Here is a 16,267-nt window from a genome sequence, read left to right as displayed (position 1 = left end):
AACTGAAATAGGGAAGACAGGAAGAGAAACAGATTTTAGGGAAGACAGGGCTTTGGAGCTAGTTGTTCCATTTCCAGAATCTTCTTCTAAGTCAGACCTCCTCACCAGTCTCAACAGGGATCCAGTTCAGGCAGCAGGCATGGGTGGGTGGGTATTCTGGTTCGGATTAGGTCAGAGGAAATATATATATATATATATACCTGCAAGAACCAAGACTATTTTCTGTCCTCCTAAGACAGTAGGGCTTTAACAGTAATTTTAAGAGTGACCAAGCCAAGGAAGGAGCATAGTGTAGGATGGGGATGATAGAGGTTCAGCCCCTCCAGTATATGATATAATGATTTAGAGGAGAATGTGGTTGGGGATGGTGGGAGAGGTGGTGAATAGACCCTTCCCAAGATCTAGGTGGTCTGAGGATTATTAAGTCTGCGACACTATTGGATGCCCAGCCTTAGTCTCTACTTAACAACACCCTATGGCAGCACCTAACCTCCTAGAGACTTAGCCTATGTCACACTACCCATTTGCCACGCCCTCTGTGAAGCCTTGGTTTCTAAGGTTCTTTCCACCGGAAGCTATGACAGAAGGAAATGTGTGGGTGGGGAGGGGTAGGGGGTGAGGGGCCCAGGTTCCTGGCACAGACTACACCTAGGGAACGAAGAGCAAGCGCCATGTTGAGGCCGTCATCACCACTCAGATCCCTCTTATTCCTGCAGCTGCCTCTGCTGGGGGTGGGGCTGAACACAACGGTCCTCACGCTCAATGGGAATGAAGACACCACAGCTGGTGGGAAATCTGGGACTGGAGGGGGTTGGCGAGAAGGGAGGTTGTGGGAAGAAGCTGAACAGAAATCTGCAATCTGCCACAGGCCGCTGCAATCATGCGGGCAGAATTAAGAGTAGAGTGGGAAGGGCAAGGGGTAAAGTTCCCTGTCTCATGCTGCTCCTTCCTCTGACCATCGTTTCTTCTTTTTTCCTCCCCCACTTCATTTTCTCCCCAACCTAGATTTCTTCCTGACCTCTATCCCCCCTAGGTCCCTCAATGTTTCCTCTCTGCCCCTCCCAAAGGTTCAGTGTTTTGTGTTCAATGTTGAGTACATGAATTGCACTTGGAACATCAGCTCTGAGCCCCAGCCTACCAACCTGACTCTTCGCTATTGGTATGAGAGGGAAGAGGGGGTAGGAGAGGGGAGGAAGTGGAGGGGGGCTAGATCCGAGACAAGAAAGAGGGTAGCAAGCCTCGCAGATGCCCTACTATTTCCTCATGGGGTAAGACATAAGTCAGTTCAGAGGAAGGGCGGCTGGGCTGTGGATATCTGCAGTACCCAAATTGGCCCATTGTTCTTCTTCCTTCCAACCCTTCTCCTTTAGGTACAAGAATTCTGATAATGCTAAAGCCCAGGAGTGTGGCCACTATCTATTCTCTGGAGAGATTACTTCTGGCTGTCGGTTGGAAAAAAGGGAGATCCATCTCTACCAAACATTTGTGGTCCAGCTTCAGGACCCACGGGAAGCCACGAGGCAGGCCATACAGATACTGAAACTGCAGAATCTGGGTAATTCGGAAAGAAGAGGCCAAAAGCCCTGGGATATTGTGGGACACTGGAGTCCAGGGGGCGGTATTCTCTCCCCATAAGGGTACATATGCAGAAAAGAGGAGGTAGGGGATCGGGATGGGAAGGGAGGAGGGGTAAGGAGCACTACCTTCAGGATCCTGACTTGTCTAGGCCAGGGGAATGACCACACACGCACACATATCTCCAGTGATCCCCTGGGCTCCGAGGAATCTAACACTCCGCAACCTGAGTGAATCCCAGCTAGAACTGAGCTGGAACAACACATACTTGGACCATTGCTTGGAGCACCTGGTGCAGTACCGGAGTGACCGGGACCGCAGCTGGACTGTGAGTGACTGGGGGTGTAAATGTAGCAGCTGAGGCCAAGCAAGTGGGGTTAAAGGATTCAATGAGCCAGATAGGGGGACCTAATAGCAAGCTCCTGCTCTCTGCCTCCCAGTTCCTCTGCTCACCCCCACCTTCCTCCAACTCCTTTCCTATCATCACCAGTGGGTTCTCATTGAGGATTGCCTACCCATACTCTTCCTGATACCAGATAGACAAGCAAACAAAAGGAAGCCATTAAAGGGATCCAGAGAGGAGCCATCAGATTCAAGTCAATGAAAGGAGCAGTGTGGCTTGGGTAGTCAAGAGAGGAGGGAGGAACTGGAAAGAACCAGAGAGGACATGGGGGTGGGGTGGGGTGCAGGAGGACATTTTAATTCTCTCTTATTTTATAAACACCCACCTTTCCCTCACCCTCTTTCCCTCCAAGGAACAGTCAGTGGATCACAGACATAGTTTCTCCCTGCCTAGTGTGGATGGGCAGAAACTCTACACATTCCGTGTTCGGAGCCGCTTTAACCCACTCTGCGGAAGTGCTCAGCATTGGAGTGAATGGAGCCATCCAATCCACTGGGGGAGCAATACTTCAAAGGGTAAAATGGGTCTAATACATGACCCCAATCCATGGGTCCAACACTCCCAATCTTTCTAACACCACTATCTTTTGCTATACCTCTCTATCACTGAGCCCCCAAACTTGGTGCCCTATTTCCCCTCACTGTTCATCCCCAACCCCTAGAAAGCACGGTTTTTCTGGTTAGGATTGGGTTGCTGTGTTATTAGAGCAGGGGAGTGGATTGAGAAGGAGGCTGAGGGGGATATAGAATGTATAGGATTTCCCTACAGCATTCCCAGAGACCCTACCTGGTGAAGATGGCTTTGGAACTAGACAGCTCTAGGATCTGCCACATACTACCTCTTTGGCCTTGGGCACATCACTAAACCTCTTCAAGTCTGTTTCCTCACCTGTAAAATGGAGATAGTAATTGTCCCTCCCTCTCAGGAGCCGTTGTGAGGATTAAGTATAGGGCATGTGTTTAGCACAGGGCCTGGCACCAAGTTGGGGCTCCACAAATGTTGGCGCATAATAGGGGCACCACAAATGTAAGGTCCATGTTCTTTTTCTATTTTCCTACAGAGAATCCTTCATCGTATCACTTCTCGGCCTTTTGGCCAAGATCAAGTGGGGATAATCCTTCGTTGTTTGCATTGGAAGCTGTGCTTATCCCCCTCGGCTCCATGGGATTGATTATTGGCCTTGTCTGTGTGTATTGCTGGCTGGAACGGTGAGATTTTGGAAAGCTTAAAAAAATGAGGTGGGGGTGGCTGGGAATAGTAGAGGAGGGTATTGCAGAGTCCCCAGGAGTAGAGGGTGGGACAGTAAGGAATGAGGGATCACCCAAGAGGGCATGATGATGGAAGGAAGCCACAGGCACAGAGAACAAGGAATCACATCATTCCACATGGGACAACTGGAAGAAAGAAGGGTAATAAAAGAACTTTAAGCCTGAGCAAGAGTGAGACTCCATCTCTACAAAAAATAGAGAAATTAGCCTATAGTCCCAGCTACTTGGGAGGCTGAGACAGGAGGATCCCTTGAGCCCAGCAATGTGAGAGTGTGAGGTTGTGGTGAGGTATTATGAACCCACTGCATTCTAGCATTCTAGCCCAGGCAACAGACAGGGACCCTGCCTCAAAAATAAATAAATAAGTAAAAGAGCTTTAACTTGGTGGGGCCTGGTGGCTCATGTGTAATCCTAGCACTGTGGGAGGCCGACGGGGGAGGATCCTTTGAGTTGCTTAGGAGTTCAGTTAGAGACCGGCCTGGGCAAGAGCAAGTTACCTCCTCCCTCGTGTCTACTAAAAATAGAAAAAATTAGCCGGGCACGGTGACACATGCCTGTAGTCCCAGCTACTCGGAAGGCTGAGGCAGGAGGATCGCTTGAGCCCAGGAGTTTGAGGTTGCTGTGAGCTAGGCTGATGCCACGGCACTCTAGCTCAGGGGACAGAGCCAGACTCTGTCTCAAAACAACAACAACAAAAATCCCACTTTAACCTGTGTGCTCCCCCGCTCCCTCTTTCTCCCCCATCAGGACAATGCCCCGAATTCCCACCCTCAAGAACCTAGAGGATCTTGTTACTGAATACCACGGGAACTTTTCGGTGAGAACGCTGTCATAAGCATGCTGCAGTCTGTCAACTGCCAACTGCCTGCTAGCAAGACAGACGGGGGCGGGGTGGGGGTAGATGGGAGGGGGAGGGGGGGCCTGCACAAACTGTCAGGATGTGGCCGACCGAATGGGGGATGGGCTAGACAGAGAGAGAGAGAGACACTGAAGGACGGATTATAGATTGGGTGGAGTGGGTGGAAACAGTGGTATTGGGGGCCCGAGCGTCTGTGTGTCCCTTCCGTAATCACAGTGGCTGCAGACATTGTGAGAGCTCCTTTGGCACAGAGCCTGGGTCTTTTACTTCCTGCCTCGGATTGACCCCTGACCTGGACATATCTGTCTTTAGGCCTGGAGTGGTGTGTCTAAGGGATTGGCAGAGAGTCTGCAGCCAGACTACAGCGAGCGACTCTGCCTCGTCAGTGAGATTCCCTCAAAAGGAGGGGCCCTCGGGGAGGGGCCAGGGGGCTCCCCCAGCAACCAGCATAGCCCCTACTGGGCCCCCCCATGTTACCCCCTGAAGCCTGAAACCTGAACCCTGGCCCGCTGACAGCACCCCAGGGTCCCATAGCCCCCAGTGGCACTGACTTCCCTTCATCCAACCAGCCTGGGGCCGACCCCTCTGTGGCTGGTTTTAATTTTGTGCTCCCGTGTCATGCCCCATTCATTCAGTATCCCACACTTGAGAATTGCCCCTTTGCCCTGTACCTGTTTCTCATGTCCTCCAGCCTAGCCCTTCCTTTTGCTAGGGCTCTTTCTCCCGCCATCCCGCTTTCCATCTATCCTTCAATTGTTCCTGAATCAATGAGAAATAAAGTTTCTGTTGATAATCATCAAGACTGTCTGTTATGGGGCATGGAGCAGGGGAAACCTGGGGTGCAACAAGGGCGGGAGGCGTGGTACTGAGAGTAGGAAGGAGTAGGAGACGTGCTGTGGAAGTGGTACTACTACAGATTAGCTGAAAAAAGAGTGCTGTTCTGGCAACTTACATCTCTCCAGGTCTCCTGCACTCATTCCAAGGTCCACTTTAGGGTTAGATTTACCATGTTGTCCCCATTCCTGACTAATCTTTTACAGATCCCACCCAAGTGCTTCTCTCCTTACCCTTACTCCAGTTTCTGCCTCACATACCACTTCTGACCTCATAATCCCTCAGCTGCAGCCTCAGGCCCCACCCCTAGGGATGCTGGTTACCCACAACTGCCAAGAGCTCTCTCCATCTGCTCAGTCTGGGCCTCCTCAGCCTATGAGATCCATCTGCCTCCCCAGTCCCCCAACCCTATGGGCCTACTTGATTCCCTAAGGCCTCTCAAACACCCTCCTTCTCCATGACTCATGAGGGCACTCTCCGAGGAGTGAGACGATCTTGAGAGCATGTTCATTTTCATCAATCATGGAGGTGAGGGGCAGCCCAGGCCTGGAGTCTGTTTATGGGGATGGGGAGGTTTGAGGGCAGTGGAGATCATAGCAATGGTATAACTAGACAAGGGCCCACGTGGCCCATCCCATCTCTTCTCAGATAATCAGCAATTTCTGGTCAATACCAATTGCTCTGTCCGCCTGTTGCTACATTATATTCGAAGTAAAGTGGGGTTGCCTAAAAGAGGTGAGGAGTTGGGGGAGGTGACTAATGGCTAAGGGTCAGAAGTAGTAGGGTCATCTCTGGCCCCCAAACCCTCTTTGTGGCAGGAAGGGAATCCCTTGGATCTGTACAGCTCCCTCCAGTTCATTCTGTATAGGATCACTGGCCCCTTTTGCTCCCACCCTCTTTCCTTAGCTGCCCCAATTACCCTGTGGCCTCCCTCCAGACACCATCGATTTGTGTGATGAAACGGGGACAATGAAGTTGCTTTTCCTGACGAAGACCCCTGGAGACTATGCCAGCAAATTCCTTACAGCTCGAAGCATCTACTACATTTGTAGGGTGGAGCGTGGGGGACCAGGTAGAGGCTTGGGAGTGTTCCCCAGAGATAGAACAAGGCCCTCAAGATGGATTGTGAACTTTGTCTTTAACATAGGGCACCCTTGGCCGAGTGCAGTGACTCATGCCTGTAATCCTAGCACTCTGGGAGGCCGAGGCGGGAGGATTGCTCGAGGTCAGGAGTTCGAGACCAGCCTGAGCAAGGGCGAGACCCCATCTCTACTAAAAATAGAAAGAAATTAATTGGCCAACTAAAAATACATAGAAAAAATTAGCCGGGCATGGTGGCGCATGCCTGTAGTCTCAGCTACTCAGGAGGCTGAGGCAGGAGGATTGCTTGAGCCCAGGAGTTTGAGGTTGCTGTGAGCTAGGCTGACGCCACGGCACTCACTCTAGCCTGGGCAACAGAGTGAGACTTTGTCTGAAAAAAAAAATAGGGTACCCTTAACCAAGATCCAAATTGGCCGTATCTAGTCAGCCTAAGAAAGGGCACTGCCTCCATAACAATAAGTTAGGGTCACACATACCATGTTCCCCCTGCCTCATCCTGGGGTCCATACCATAACTCTCCCATAGGAGGAAATAAGGTACAACCAGTTCAAGGCAGTGTTTAGTGTTAGGGTCCTCAAATCTTGGGCTTTGGAAGGGTGGAGACTGGACGACAGGAGTTGGGGATAGCACACTGCTATGTTCACAGGAACCAGACTTCAGAATGCCTATAGAGCTTTTGTGCCCCTGCTGAAGAATCCAGAGCCAGAGCTCATTGGTAAGGAGTGTGATGGGGGAGGGAAGAACATGGAGGGCGCTGTACATAGCGGTGTGATGGAGAATATGGGGTGAGACTAGGATCCCCTATATGGCAGGTAGGATCACAGAAGCCTAGCAGAGGGGGAACAGGGTTCAGGTCCACTTTAGGAGGGATGTTTAGCTCAAACCTGTGTGTATACATGTTATTTCCTCCTCCTGCCATTTCTTGACTGTCTTCTAGGTATATCTCCCTACCACCACTCCATCCTTTCTATCTTAGGCTGGGTTGCTCCAGTTGATTGTTTGAATGATGGAAGGGCGGGGATGGGTAAGATTTCTAGGCCTCAGAGGTGCAGGTGCCCTTTCCCTGTTCCTAGATGCACTGCGCACACAATGTGACCTCCTAGAGAGGAGCCGAGTGAAGATGCTTAGAATCCAAGAAGCCAAGAAGGTCGTTCCAATTCAGTCTTCCGTGAACGTTCCAGTAAGACTCCCTGAATGTGGTCTGCCCCAGCTCCACCCTCTCCCCACCAGCCAACTGAATGCTCCTCAACTCCGGCCCTCTGGGATAAATTTCCTTTCCGAATTCAACATCTATGCCCAAGACCTGCCTCGAACCTCTTTTCACCCTTCCTTTAGCCCTTGCTTGCAGAAACCTTCCCTGCAGGGGCCTCATTTTTTATCCACTTCATTTCTCCTTCTAGTCCAAATCATCGGGACGATCAGACACAGACACGCCCCCTCGCAAGACTGTGGTCTTTAAGACCAGAGCAGACGTTCTCAACAAGAGGGATAAACGTCGCTAACTCAATAAAGTGACAGAGTGAGAGCAGTAATGCTAGGTATGAAATTACTGGAGTTTAATGTGAGATTTCTTTTTCTAGAAAGACTCCTTCTCCCAATATCTGCACTAAGGCTTAAGTATGCCCCAGGCACAGGGAGGCTCCAAGGGTGGATGGGAGCAGCAGGAGAGGGCTGGAGTGAGCACATGGGTGGGGGTGAGGAAAGACTGTGAAGTTTAGTACAATGAGCCTTTGAGGGACTGAGTAGGGGGTGGGGTCTTCTCAAACCAGACTACCTCCCCTTGGGAGGCCTATCTAGCAGCCCGCCTACTCCTGCTGGGGTTAGATGTCCCTCCCCCACCACACTCCACCACCTCCCTGGGCCGAAATTCCCCCACCCCCACCTCTCTGCCTCTGGGCAGTTCTTCCGCCCGCCTGCCCTCCCGCCCGTTGCCTTTTCCCCCCACCCTCCCCCTTATCCGAGGGGAGCAGCAAGGCAGCAGAAACAAGAGCTGGTTATAGGCATTTATTGAATTTATTCATTTATTGATTTGACACACTTCCCCACTCCAATCTAGCACATGATACAATCTGGGTAGGCCAGGCGCTGACACAGGAAATGATGGGAACCCACAGCAGGGGTGGGGGAGGGGACAATGCAAAGGGCACTGGGGGAGGGGCTGCTTGGGGGCTGGGGTGGAGAAGGAGCCCCAGATGGCCTCCCTGGCAGGTGCTAGTAAACCTGATCCACATTCCCCCCATCCCTGCTCATTTCCCAGACCCTCAGCCAAGCTTCCCAGCTCTCCCTTCCCTGTTCCTCCCCTCCCCCCTGCCTGCCACAACACACACTTCCACATAACCCCTGTAGTCCGGGAAGGGGAAGAAGGGCAGGGACAGCTGTCAGGGGCCTTGAGCAGGGAGGTCTCTGTACCTAACTTTACCACCCTAAATCCTTCCCTCCTCTTCTCTACCATCCCACCCCTTTCCAGGCCTCAAGCTAATTCCAGGCCTTCCGTGCGCTCTCCCACCCTAGCACTAACTCACATTGGGTCGGTCACAGAAGAGTGTGGCTGCACCAACACCACACACTCCCAGGCACAAGTTGGCAGAATAAGGGGATCTGGCTTAGCTTTTTCCTTAGGGAAACTCCAGCCTATTATGCGTAGACCTTTTTCTAGATCTGGTCCAAATGGGGATCTTCCCCTTGTTCACGGTTACTCCCCATCTCTCCCCCCTTCCCTGTGTCTCTCTTAGTATCTGTAGTGTTTGTATCATGTCACTAAGACAAAGCCTTCAGAAAGAAAAAAAGCATTCTCCCCATCACTAGCACCTTGCCACTGTTAAAAATCTCTATATTTGTGTTTATATTTCTTTAAAAGTTTATAAAAAGCCTTTCTGTTACCTGCAGCCTTTCAAGGGTGATTTGGCCTGGCTGGCGAGCCACTCCAGTGCTCAGACCTTGGCCCTTCCAGGTTCCCTATCCCCCCCACCCCCACCCCACTGGCCTAAGGGGCCACTGCATAAAAACCCCAGGCTTGACCTAGCCTGGCCCAGCTCAGATAAGACTCTCTACAAAAAATCCTGCTCCCAAAGGCAGGGGTAAGGCCACTGGTGACTTCACATTCCCGACAGCATTGCCCGCCCCTGCTACAAAGCCTAGGGGGTGCGAATGGGGGCGGCTGAGGATGGCTCCTGAGAGGGGACCTTACCCCTTAATTGGCACAGTGAGAATAAACCCTTCTCCCTTTCCCCTCCCATAGCCCTCCCCCCAGAGTCCCCACGTGGGGCAGCTTTGTCTTTATAATTTCCTCAACACCGAGTGTGACCAGACCCCACCCTAGCTCTAAAGCAGGGTCCCAACTTGCTGGGGAGGGTTCAAGGATAAAGAGTGGATATGGACACGGCCAGGCTCCACCTCTGAAGCAGGGGACAAAGCTTCCAGCCATGACTCAGGGATCTGTGGGAAGAAGAAATAGAGGACAAGGTAAGAAGCTTATCTGGGGCATGCCAACTTTCCACCATTCAGATTCACATCAAGGATAACAGAGACCCCCCCCCCCTTCTGTGCTACCTTGCAGGGTTGGGCACTACTGAGGGGCCTGGAGGCCCCATCTGGAAACTATGCCACTCTGATCTGACATCCTTCTTCCAATTCCCCAGGAGCTCTCACTATCCCTTGTTCTAAAGCTCCTGCCTGCTCAAATCATGGGACTAGCTAGGCACCTGGGAGTGGACATAGGCTGTGAGAGCTACGATGATTAGGGGGTGCTGTACCTGGCTCAAAGTTGAAGTCCAGTCCCTCGCCCCCATCCATGAGGTCACTGATGATGTTATCCATGTCACACTCCAGGTTCTCCATATACATATCAAGATCTAGATCCTGAGGCATTCTGTCTTGGCTTGTGGCTTCAGTAGGGGGTGTGAGCACTGGAGTCCCCAGGGTCTTGGGGATGGCAGCGCCCGCCATGACTGGCGGAGGTGCTATCATAGGAAGGGTGGGAACCAGACTGCTGGGGCCGGGAGCCTCTAGGGGCTTGGGACATAGGCCGACTCCTGTGGCTAGCTTACTGGAGGAAGGTATCCCTCCCAGCAACAGGAGTGTTGGAGCCTGGGACAGAATGGGATCTACCTGGGTCATGAGGACATCAGCAGGGGGTGGTGGCGTATCGGAGGTAAGCAGGGCCTCCAGAGACTGGGAGCTGGAGAAGCACCCCTCTCCTGCCGACAGGGGCCCCTCTGCTGGGCTGAAGAGGGAGGTGCTGTACGTGTGTATAGGACCGGTAACCCCAGGATGCTGCAAAGAGAAGCCAGAGAGACTACCCCGAGATAACAGGGAATGGGAAGATGTGAGATTGAGCCCATCTAACAGCTCTAGATCTTCATTTAGGGTGGGAGGGATACCCCCTGCGTAGCTGCTGACTGAGGCTGGTATTTCCTCCTCTGCCAGCACCTCAGACTCTGGCCTCAGAGGGGACAGGCGGGTGCTGACAGTGCTAGCATTCGAACTGCTTCGTGGACGGAAGGTGGTCCACACATCGGCAGCTTCCTCGCGGTTTCGAGAACAAGGGCTGCCGGACCACTTGGCAAAGTGGCCAACGGGGCTCGTCGGAGTGGCACCTTTGGATGGGGCTGGCAGCACCGGTGGCTTCTTCTTGGGGGCCTTGCTGCGGCCCCGGAGCAGCTTGCTGCTGCTATCCATGGAGGCGGCACGGCGGCGGGGCGCCTTGCCGCTCTTGCCTCCCTCGGGGTTCAGCATCCACCAGGAACTCTTGCCGGTGGCCTCATTGTGAACCTTGATGAACTTGCTGTGCAGGGACAGGTTGTGGCGGATCGAGTTCTGGAGGGGGCAGAGGCAGCAGGAAAGGGGCATGAGGTGTGTGGAGGGGAGGTCAAAGGCCAGCAGTCTAGTCTAAGAGGATGCCGGGACACAGCAGGGGTGTTCCTGGAGACGCAAAGAAAGTCACATTTCTTTGGCTCCTTCCCCAGGGGGGAAACCGGCAGGGCTGGGGGTGGGGACGGGAGTGGGGTGTGAGGGGGAGGAGACCACACACAGTTCCTACCCCAAGACAAGCTGTTCAGCCTCTGCTCCAGACTTCTCTGCGCAGGGGCCAGGGAGACAACGTGATGACAACCTACGGCAGAGGGCACGGTGCCCACCCTGGAAGAGCTCCCAGCACTGTGCTCCCCTCGAGTCTTGGGGGAGGGAGCGTGTCTGGTTCCGGTGGGCATCGGGGAGGGGTGCTCCTGGCCCAGGTTCAGGTGGGAAAGGACATTCCACCCCTTTCCTTGAGTGCAGGTTTGGGCGGAGTGTACAGGACAGTGGTGTAACTCCAGCCCAGCACTGACTCACCCTGCCCTGAGCCAGATCTCTGAATAGGCTGAAGGGCTGGAATCTCAGCGCAGCTGGTGCCCAGTCCCCACAGAGCATTTGGGCCGTCCAGCGCTCTATAGGATTTTGAGATTCCTTTTTTTCTGAACCCCAGCCTTACTTCTGCCAATCCATGACGCACACCCTCAACTACGTTCATTCCAGGCTTCTCATTGTGCCTCAAATACACAAGGTGCACCCCCCCTCTCCCTCCTTTTCCTAGGAAACATCTCCCATCTCTAAATTCTACTAGTTGGCCAAGCTCAAGTTCCGCCTCTTTTATAAAAGTGGTCGCTTGACTTTGGCAGCCAAATTTCTTGGACAGTATTTTCAATCTGTTCCACACCATTTTACCCCAATCTATATTGTGTTGTTTATAGTTTCGTGTAATTTGTCTCATCAAGTGTAAGTGCCAAGGTCACTGATAATGTCCTCCGGTCCCACAGCCCCCAACAGTGCCCTCTCAGAGTGCCAAGTTCACAGCACAGACTCAGTACGTACTCAGGCTCACAGTACCTAATCAATATTTGTTGCCTGATTGGTAGATGCCCCCAGGTGATGACGGTGAGGTCCCCCTTGAGGCTCTGCCAGCTCCTGAGTGCTGTGGGTATTGGAAGCTATGTGTTTTCCCTTCCTCCCTCACTGGTGACATTCTATTAGAGATACGTTTCTTTTTTCCAGCGGCCCAGGGAGTGGAGACTGGCAGCTTTTGAGCCCCCAGTTAAGTATTTTTACTGGATACCACAGGCTAGTCAACACCACGGTTTTGATTTTTTTTTTCTCCCTCTGGGAACCTGCCTTCTTTTCCCTACCTCCTTCCTAGCTCCTTTCCCCCACTTCTCAGGAATTTGTGCATAAACTCACTAACCTTGGGGGCATTTGACCTCCCACAAGGAGCTCTTTAGAAATTCAGGAGGCGCCCATAAAGGTTTGAAGCAACTAGAAGGCTGAGGTTACAGACAGTCAGAAACCACTTGTGTTTCTCTGACTGGTGCTCCAAGATAAGACCCTTTGCCTGGGGACTGATGCTTGAGCAACTTCTTGTTCCAGGGCTCTTTAGCCAAAGAACTCCTTGTGTCCCTGGGACCATATGGTAATGGCACTCCAACTATTCTGGCTGTGCTGATGTTTCTAGCTCCTTCATGGAGTTGCACTTGTCCATCTAGCCTGGGCTCGTAGTAACTGAGGATCACAGTGACTTCTGGCACCATGATTCCCTCCCTTTTCATCCTCTGACTCTGGGTCTACTGAGAAGGCCACTTCCCCTCCTCACCACTTAGTAGCCCATTTGTCTCCTCTTCTGTAGGCGACAGCAAGTGGTACATACAGCCTTTTAACTGGAGAGGTCACTTCCCTAGAAGCCTGTAACTCCTATGTGTTGAGGGGGGGGTTGGTGACCACTAATTGCTCCCCAAGCCACCTAACCTAGCTTTCTTGTTCTAAGTGAGTGCCGCCCCCTGGTGGGGTGGGGGTAGCCTTGGCACATCATCAGAGAAGCCAGTTCAGGTGTGAGACTTCCCCCTCAGAGAGGTTAGGGAGGCCTCCAACGCCCCAGGCTCAGCCTGATTTGGTTTTGTCATCATTCCAATGACAGGGGGCCATGCTCTTGGAAAATATGATTTATAGTTAGACCTGAGTTCAAGTCCTCATTCTGCTGCTATTAGGCGAGTTTCCTAACCTTTCTGTCCCTAGTTTCCTAATATGTAAAATGTGGAATCTCAGAATAGCTGTGAAGATTAATAAAATAAAAAATTTAAAAACTACTTTGTCGACTCTAAAGTCTCATATAAGTGTAACTTATAAGGAGCGACCATACTCTCACAGTATAACTAACAACTTGTGGTTATTTCTTCTACCCTGGAAAATGAACCCAAGGGAAAAGAAAAACAGCTGTGAAGGCTGGGTCCAAGGAGGGGAGCTCTTTATGAGCTGAGACTGTGGCGTGGCAGTCTACCCAGAAATAGTGCCAAGGGTCTCAGTCAGCTGTCCCGTCTTCTGTTCTGCCCAGCCCCTAGGGATACCACAGATCTGATCCCTCATCTCCTATATCTAAGAGAAGACCCTCTGCTCATTCCACCCTCTGGACTTCGTTATATGCTGACCTCATCACCGACGGAGGTACAAGATGTCAATAGGGGTTGAAGCTCCCCAGTTTTGTGATTAGAGTCCTATACTTCTCAGGGCAAGTTTTTCAGAGTATCCTTTGAGATCTTTCCTCATAATTTCTTCATGGAAGTCCAAGGGAACTCCCAACCTTGTCCTCTAAAATTGGAGCCCTACCTCCTTTTTCATGACTAATATTCCTCAACAGTAAATGAAGACTCCCCCCACCCGAAAAAAAACTTGAATAGCCCCGTACAAGGGAGAGTTTCTTGGCATTATAGGGTAAACTGAGCCAGACAGCAGCTCACAGCTCCTTTTCTTCTTAGTGCATAATAAGATCAGCTACCTTTCCCCATGAATATCACTGTTTTTACCCTGTGGCACCCCACTCTCGCCCTTTGGGCAGAGCAGTCCTAGAACAGTACTTCCACACCGAGGTACAAGAAGGCAGGCAGGGAATCCAAGTAATCCCACAGGAATGGGAGAAAAGGTGTTGGGGTGGGAGGTAGGGGGAGAAGGAAGGCTAGGTTCATGTGGGGAATCCACACAGTTCCTGCTGTACATAGGATAAAGACTTCTCTGTGGGAATAAGTGTTTGGGGCAGCCCAAGCCAAAGTGCCGGGAGTGTTGAGCAGCGAGCAGAGAATTCGATTTTCTCCAAGGCAGGGACAGTGTCTTATTCATCTGTGATCGTCCAGCACCAAACACTGAGTGTGGCATATACTACGTACTAAGTCAATGTTGTCTAACTGAAGACTGAAGGTGGATCTCTGGGCTTCCCAAAGGGGTGGAGGTGGGGCAGCAAAAGGGGCTCCAGAGTAGAAGCAAGGGAGGCCAGGGGACCAGGGGGAGATGGTGTTGGGAAGAAGGTATGGGGGTCATAGTTACCTTCCATCCTGCTGAGCTGTTGCTGTCACCCTTGTCCTTGAAGTAGGGCACAGTACGGACCATCCACTCATAGATCTGGGCGAGTGTCAGTCGCTTGTCCGGGGCGCTTTCAATGGCCTGGCTGATGAGTTCTGCATATGACTGATTTCCCCAGGCATTCCGGCGGGAGCCTCCCTTCCGAGGACCTGTTACGGCCCCCAGGATCCCGGGCTGGGGGCCCCCTGCCGGCTCTGGGAGCCGGGAGGGCAATAGGATAGGCTCTGAGCGCCCCTCCGTGTGTACCTTTTCTCCCAGACCTGGCTCCACCTCGGGCGGTTCGGAGGGCTCGGTAGCGAGCTCCGGTCGGGGAAGGGGCCAGGTGCAGGAGCGGGGACGGCTCTGGGGTTCGAAGTCGGGATCGAGGTCTATGATCGCGGCAGCCTCTGTGGCTGAATTCTCATTCCCTGGATCCATACGTGGAGTCGGACCTCCGCGGCTCAGCATTCAGTGAAGCCTGACACAGTCCCTGACGATGCCTCCCCCCAGGGGGGAAGCACCGAGGGCCAGGAGGCACATTCCTGCCAGTCCGCAGAAAGTCGCGAACTTCCCCCTCGCCCCAGGACGCTAGCCCCCAAACTGTCCCTTCCACACAGTTCTCCGATCCTCTTCCCCACTACAGCCTGCAGCCTCAGAGCGCTTTCTGAGACACCACCTGTAACCTCCGCCGAGCGAAGACACTTTTTCTCCAACCTCTCACTCAGCTTCCTGCTCTTTTAAACCTGAGGCACCGTATCCCCTCATACATTGCGCTCCCATCCCCGAACGTCCCCTTAGCTGCAGTTCCCTCCCCTTTTGAGTTGCTGCCCCCCGGGCACTCCTCCCAAATTTCCTCCACCCGGATCGCTGCCCTCCCCCACGCCCCGCTCCCCCGCGTCACTTGCCCCTCCCCTGACTCCCCCTCCCCCCGCCTCTTCCCTTCTGGCCACTCTCTACACAGTCCGGGTCCCCGCAGCCCCAGCCTCTCTAATTCCCGCACCGATTCCCCTACCAACCCCCCCACCCCCCGCCCCCCGGGTTTCCCTTTTGTTTTGCTCCAAGCAGCAGCCCCCGCCTGACGTCTCTGTTTACCACTCGTCGGGGCAGCCATCTGCGCACGCGCCTCGAGAGCCAGTTGGGAAACCGAGTTCTTCGGTCCTGCCACCCTGGTCAGCCTGAAGGACTACATCTCCCGTCCCACTTCGCGGCCAGGAGCCCGAGACGGCGGCAAGAGAGCAGCGTGGCAGGATATGGGGAGGTGGAACTTTAATTATTAGAGGTCGTCGCGGACTTTTTCTTTTCTTAAAAGTCACTTTCCTCCTTTCCCCCCTTTCCACCCCTTCCCTTGTGGTAAGAGGTCGCCCAGGTGACTGTGTTGAGCGATGCTATACTTTTCCCTCCTTCAGTTAGGGGAGGGCAAAAGGGGAGAACGCGGTCTCTACCGCGTAGATGGCACTGAGAAGCAAAAATCAAGGAACTGACTAGAAAATGGGATGTATGCACGTTAGGTTGGCTGGGGGGCTTGTGTAACATAAACAAATGGTTAGCTCATGGTGGTGTCCCCCGCTCTCATTCGCAGTTCACACAGACCGTGAGGTCTTGTCTCTCTTACTCCACTGGCTCTTCTTGCCTCCCCTTAAATATTGGTATTCTCCAGGTTCCCGTCTTCAGTGGCTTCATTCCTCATTCATCGGGTTCCAAACTCTTCCTGCACCCATGCCCCATCCTCTGGGTACCCTTATCTCTGAACTTGGTTAATGGTTGTGCTGGTTTTCCCAGTCTCCCAAGCTGGACTCACCCTTCACTTTTCCATCTCCCTAACTTTCTACATCCAAATCCCAGTTCAAGACGGTATAACTGGACTTAAATTGCAAA

General features: G+C 52.7%; 3 protein-coding genes across 6 annotated transcripts; 2 read left to right on the top strand and 1 right to left on the bottom strand.

Annotated features, from left to right (window-relative positions):
- Positions 1 to 605: 605 nt before the first annotated feature.
- IL2RG (interleukin 2 receptor subunit gamma) lies at positions 606 to 4,901 on the top strand. Of its 3 annotated transcripts, none has more exons than XM_075999606.1 (8): positions 606 to 786; positions 1,068 to 1,159; positions 1,371 to 1,555; positions 1,764 to 1,903; positions 2,331 to 2,493; positions 3,039 to 3,186; positions 3,994 to 4,063; positions 4,418 to 4,901. In XM_075999606.1, exons 1-8 carry the CDS (start codon positions 763 to 765, stop codon positions 4,601 to 4,603), a joined length of 1,008 nt encoding a protein of 335 aa, XP_075855721.1. In that variant the 5' UTR covers positions 606 to 762; the 3' UTR covers positions 4,604 to 4,901. The 3 variants fall into 3 exon arrangements, with proteins under 3 accessions (XP_075855721.1, XP_012591674.1, XP_075855722.1); XM_012736220.3 differs by having other exon boundaries at positions 1,006 to 1,159; XM_075999607.1 differs by lacking the exons at positions 606 to 786; positions 1,068 to 1,159 and adding an exon at positions 1,211 to 1,268.
- Positions 4,902 to 5,225: 324 nt separating this feature from the next.
- CXHXorf65 (chromosome X CXorf65 homolog) lies at positions 5,226 to 7,586 on the top strand. 2 transcript variants are annotated; one of them, XM_075999608.1, is made up of 6 exons: positions 5,226 to 5,467; positions 5,588 to 5,674; positions 5,846 to 6,011; positions 6,687 to 6,755; positions 7,114 to 7,220; positions 7,441 to 7,586. In XM_075999608.1, the coding sequence occupies exons 1-6, from the start codon at positions 5,462 to 5,464 to the stop codon at positions 7,540 to 7,542; spliced, it is 537 nt and encodes a 178-aa protein (XP_075855723.1). In that variant the 5' UTR covers positions 5,226 to 5,461; the 3' UTR covers positions 7,543 to 7,586. The 2 variants fall into 2 exon arrangements, with proteins under 2 accessions (XP_075855723.1, XP_012591676.1); XM_012736222.3 differs by having other exon boundaries at positions 5,228 to 5,467; positions 5,877 to 6,011.
- Positions 7,587 to 8,029: 443 nt separating this feature from the next.
- FOXO4 (forkhead box O4) lies at positions 8,030 to 15,507 on the bottom strand. Its single transcript, XM_012736223.3, has 3 exons — positions 14,378 to 15,507; positions 9,793 to 10,855; positions 8,030 to 9,475 (listed from the first exon to the last, which is right to left on the bottom strand). The coding sequence occupies exons 1-3, from the start codon at positions 14,858 to 14,860 to the stop codon at positions 9,468 to 9,470; spliced, it is 1,554 nt and encodes a 517-aa protein (XP_012591677.3). The 5' UTR covers positions 14,861 to 15,507; the 3' UTR covers positions 8,030 to 9,467.
- Between the last annotated feature and the right edge of the window lie 760 nt (positions 15,508 to 16,267).

The sequence above is a fragment of the Microcebus murinus genome, chromosome X, assembly GCF_040939455.1.
Source record: "Microcebus murinus isolate Inina chromosome X, M.murinus_Inina_mat1.0, whole genome shotgun sequence".
NCBI classification, from domain to species: domain Eukaryota; kingdom Metazoa; phylum Chordata; class Mammalia; order Primates; family Cheirogaleidae; genus Microcebus; species Microcebus murinus.
The sequence above is the reverse complement of the archived record's forward strand: the minus strand, read 5'-3'. Positions and strand labels throughout refer to the sequence as shown.